Here is a 4777-nt window from a genome sequence, read left to right as displayed (position 1 = left end):
GGGNGGGGAGGGGGAGGGAGGTTCCTTAAGAAATGGACTAATTTGCTACATACATACTTCTTTTCCAGTGCTTCCGGAACTTCACAGCAAGTGCGAGCTGGATACGGTGGCCGGCGTCACGGCGCCTGTGTTGTCGCGCAGGCTGTATGCCGCGCCCCCGACGAACACGGGGCGCCCGGGTGTGGCGCTCCTCGGCCCCAACCCCAAGCTGCCGTAGTACGCCGACTCAATCGCGTTCATCCCACGAGATTCCTGCTGCGACATTGGACGACGCGGCATTAAGGCTTGCAAGAGCGGAGATCCTGGCTGCAGTGCCTGGTTTTGAACAATCTGCCGCAAGGCGTCCTCAAGCTGCGCCAACTCCTGGCGGTCAGCCTTTTTCATCTCCAGCAGCGTCGAACCCTCCTCCAGCCGCGCAATACGAAGCTGGATTTCATCATTCTGAGCTGCCGCCTGCGAATGCGGTGGCGAGGTACGAAGACGGCCCGCTTCTACCTCCGTTGGATGCGCAGCAGAATCCCCAGGGTTGGGTGCCTCACCTCCAGCCCCCTGCAGCGCCTGCGGATCCGACGTCTCATTCCTCCCCTTCGAGGAAACTGCCTGGAGTTGCGGCAACGCCAAGCCTTCCCCTGTGGAGCCAGGAGCTCCCTCCCTTCCCACAGGCGCCGGCGCATGACGCCCGAAAGAAGCCGACGCCGAACGCCGTGGCTGCGACTGCGACTGCGACGGCAACTGCGACTGCGATTGCGAGTAGGTCCTGAAGGGCTGCCGCCCGGGCATGCCAGGCGTCAGAGTTTCCCCTTCCTTCTGCGGCAGCTGTTGTAACGGGAGGGTCTCCGCCCCACTCTCGGCAAGCCACAAACGCCCATTAAGACCCAGTAGGTTGGCCTTTTCCGCGCCGCCTCCGTCAGAGGCCTGGAAGGAGAGGCTGCGTAAACGATTCTCCACCTGCTGCAGCCGCTTCTCGAGCCGACTGATGTCCTCCACTTCTGCTGACAGGTGCACCGGTGTTTGCTGCGGCCGCGCTTTCGCCTGCCCAAACGCGGGTGTCAGTCCGCCTTCGAGCCTCTTTAGACGTTGCAACACCCCCCCCAGGGACTCCTGCAAGCCGCTGATGGCGTCGCGGTCAACCTTATTTGCATCAGACACACCTGAGGCGGAAACCTCAGCGGCACTAAAACGCCGAATTGCCCCCGCAGCAGTCTTTGCGGACAGGCTGTCAGCGGCCTGCTGGCGAAGCATTTGACGGAGCACGTCCACCTCGTCAAAGACGCTGGCGAAGACAGGAAGGGAGCGCAGGTACTCGACACGATTCTCCGTAGAGTGCTGAAAGGCGCCCGCCGCGTCACGCGTCGTTAACGCCTCCGTCTTCTCCGGCTTGCCTTCCCATACATCTACAAAGTTTTGGAGGTGCTTCAGCGTCCCTCCCATGTCTCGGACGGCGCTCTGCACTTCACCCACGGACAAGTGGAAGCGCTCCACCTCGTTCGCTCGCGTGGTCGTCTCCGCCTTGAGCCGTTTCTCCGTCTCGTCGAAGCGAGACTGGATCTCCTCCGTTACGGAGACCAGTTTATTGGAGTTCTCCGCGCAGCTGTCAGACACGCGGGCAACCTCACCTCGCAATTCATCCAGCTCCGTTTGAAACCAACTCTCGCGCGAGTTCTTCTCCACGAGTGACTCCAGAAGGGCCCGCAGCTCCGCGTTCTCCCTCGCCAGCGCATCCATGCGGTTGTTCATTTTGTCAATGTCCACGTCGTGACCGTTGCCCTGATCGACGATGAGGCGGACGAGGTGTGCGAGGCGGCTGTAGCTGAGCGTCAGCTGCGCCTCGATCATGTCGGGGATGGTGGTGACGTCCACGTCTACCGCCGGCATCGCTGCTACTCCCTTGCTACAGAGTCTGTCCTCCCTGTGCTGGCCTTGGCGTTGGTGTACTCCTCTGCGGCTGCCGCGGGTGAGTGCGTGGGGGGGAAAGGAGGCGGAAAGAAGCAACGGTACTCGGGGCGGCAAAGGACAGGGGCCTATCGGCAAAAGCCCCAACTCACAGCGTGACGGGGGAGCACAGTCGAAGAGTGCAGCAAAACAAATCCCGCGGAAAAGCGTGCAACAGGGCGTCGCAATGCATAATTGACATGAAATGAGATAAACTGCACATTTGGCCCAAAAAAACCCATGTTCTTTCAAAAACTCAAGGGCTTTTGGCGTGATGTTTTTTTCTTTTTCTTATTCTTCCTTCCCCTTTTTCTTTTCGTTTCTATTGTTCCTTGCTCTTCGCCCATTGTTCTTCATCTACTCACAGTTTTGCTTCGCTACAACTATGAACATGCTTTTTCCAGTGTGGAACACTCACTTCCTCCCCCCATACATCTGAAAGCCGGGAGTTCCCCCTCCCCTCTCTCTCTCTCTCTCTCTGCGTTGTCTAGGGCACTGGCCGCGCCGTCCGCGCGGACGCCTTCCGCTTCTGTGCGGCGCACCAGGCGCAGTTGTACACTACACATGGCGTCGTGTGCCCTAGTGCGCTTTGCTCCTCCAAGAAACCCTCTTCCATCTTCACACGGGGACTCACGGCCGTGCTGCGCAGACGCGTGCTATGGGACCGCAGCAGATCGAGTTCCCCGGTGCGGTCCCTCGGCGACACCCACCCGCCGTCACCCGCCGGAAGCCTGGCGTTGGGGTTCTTCGTGGTGGGGGCAGTGGTGGGGGTAGAGACCGGGGTGGGACTCGTGAGGGTTGCGGCCGCGGCGCCGCTCGCGGCCTCCGCGACACGCAGGCCCCCCTCATCATGCAGAGTGGACTGTGCAACTGAGTCCTCGCGTGGCGGGGGCAGCTCAGTTGCAGCGCCATATGATCTCCCCATTTGGCGCGCCGGCGCCTCGTCAGTGCGCAGTACGGAGTGAGAAGCCGCTGCCGTGCCGCCTGGCAGCTCACGCTTCACTAGTGGGACTCCAAGGCCGCCCAGTTGTGGAGAGCGCAGCACAATCGCAGCGCCCTGCACCGGCGCCACGCCACCAAAGAGGTTTCCCACGTCTGCATCCTCATGCGACGTCATCACCAGCATGGATTTTTGCGTTGTGGGGGAACCATGGAAGGGCTCAGCAGATTCTACCATGTAATAACCGTCTGTGTCTCTTGAGTTGAACACAACTTGACCTGGAACCGACGCGGGTTCCCCCCTAACAGCAACCCCCTCCCCCAGGAGGTTGCCGGGTGGAAGCCCAGACTGCGTTGTACGTAGCGTGGCAAGGGCCCGGTTCACTTCCTGCATGCGCTGCTCTACCTCCTGCTCCAAATTCTGCATGCGTGTCTGATATTCCGCATCATGACTGCCTGGGGCGTCATCGGCGGCTTTTCCTGCAGGGGGAAAGGCTGCCTGACGCGGGACCTTTGGTGGCACGGGAAACACGGCACCGCTAGGTAGTCGCGTATCCGAAGGCGCAAACTCGTCGGAAGACGTTGTGAGCTCATGCTTCTGAAGCAGTCGCCTAAATCCCATTATTTCCCGCTCCAGCTGTTGTATGCGCATAAGTGACATGGAGGCGTCCTCCCGGGCCTTTCTGTCAATTGAAGATGCGGCGGCGGTGGGCGGCAGCGTTCCCTTGCCTATTGAGGCCCGACCAATGATCCGCAGCCGCTCCTCCAATGAGTGCCAGCGTCTCCCCCACTCCTCCTCAAGCTCGTGGACCGCCTCAATTGAGCGGGCAGCATCATCGCGGGCCATCTGATCCACCAGCGGCCCCTGAGGCTTTTGCTCCATGGCGGTGGGGTACTCGGTTTCGCCAGAGGGACGCACAGAAAAAGGACCCAGCTCCTTCCCAATGGCCAACGACAACTCTTTGAGTTTCCTCGTCACAAACTTCTCGAGGTGACCCACCTGCTCCAGCGCGGCGCCGGCATCTCCACGGGCCACCTGATCCACTGCGCCGGCCCCCGCGGGCGCCCTCCGCTCCTCCCGCTGCCTCGCGTCGCTTGCGCCGGCGGTGTCGTGTTTGGCGCCAGCGGCCTCAGAACTCCGCTTCGCGCCCGTGGCGCCACTCTCGGGCGACGGCGCAGCACGCCCAGCAGGTGATCGCTCGGATCTTCCCGTGGAATGGCCGCCAACTCTCATGGGAGCAGCAACGGCGGCTGGAGCGGCGTCACGGAACTTTGACACTGCCTTTTCCAGCTCCTTGAAGCGTCGCGTGACAAACCGCTCAAGCTCCTCCAGGTCCTCCCGTGCCTGCTCATCCACAACCTCCGTCGGAGACACGGACGAGCGCCCATGGGCACCACTCGCCTGTTGTGACGAGGCGGCCGCCGCAGCACCGACCTTCCTCAGCTTCTGCTCCAAGGCGTCCAAACGACTCGTCAGCCGCCTCAGGCTCTCACCTTCATCGTCGAGGCCCGTATGAGCCTCCTCCCTGGCCGCTCGGCGCCTGCGCGATTCCTCACGGACCTCACGCTCAGCGTCGCCGCGAGACTCATCCTCGCGGGCCCTGCGATCACGGGCAGCGCGGGATTCCTCACGGGCCTCACGCTCAGCGTCGCCACGAGACTCATCCTCGCGGGCCCTGCGATCACGGGCAGCGCGGGATTCCTCACGGGCCTCACGCTCAGCGTCGCCGCGAGACGCATCCTCACGGGCCCTGCGATCACGGGCAGCACGCGATTCCTCACGGGCCTCACGCTCAGCGTCGCCGCGAGACGCCTCCTCACGGGGCCCTGCGATCACGGGCGGCACGCGATTCCTCACGGGCCTCACGCTCAGCGTCGCCGCGAGACTCCTCCTCGCGGGCCCTGC

General features: G+C 62.4%; 2 protein-coding genes across 2 annotated transcripts, besides 2 other annotated features; both read right to left on the bottom strand.

The window, feature by feature from the left end:
• Nucleotides 1-81: 81 nt before the first annotated feature.
• Tco025E_09113 (uncharacterized protein) lies at nucleotides 82-1875 on the bottom strand (the record flags this gene model as incomplete). The annotated part of the gene is made up of 1 exon (XM_029375939.1): nucleotides 82-1875. The coding sequence occupies one exon, from the start codon at nucleotides 1873-1875 to the stop codon at nucleotides 82-84; it is 1794 nt and encodes a 597-aa protein (XP_029223947.1).
• A 336-nt stretch (nucleotides 1876-2211) lies between these two features.
• Nucleotides 2212-2266: a sequence feature (A-rich).
• A 126-nt stretch (nucleotides 2267-2392) lies between these two features.
• Nucleotides 2393-2412: a microsatellite.
• Nucleotides 2413-2419: 7 nt separating this feature from the next.
• On the bottom strand, nucleotides 2420-4777 carry Tco025E_09112 (uncharacterized protein; the record flags this gene model as incomplete). Its single annotated transcript, XM_029375938.1, has 1 exon — nucleotides 2420-4777. A coding segment is annotated over one exon (2358 nt), but the record flags the coding sequence as incomplete, so codon positions are not given.

This window comes from Trypanosoma conorhini, assembly GCF_003719485.1.
Source record: "Trypanosoma conorhini strain 025E chromosome Unknown Tco_14.4_contig_00982, whole genome shotgun sequence".
Lineage (NCBI taxonomy): Eukaryota > Euglenozoa > Kinetoplastea > Trypanosomatida > Trypanosomatidae > Trypanosoma > Trypanosoma conorhini.
Note: the sequence above shows the minus strand (reverse complement) of the source record. Positions and strands in the feature narration are given on the sequence as shown.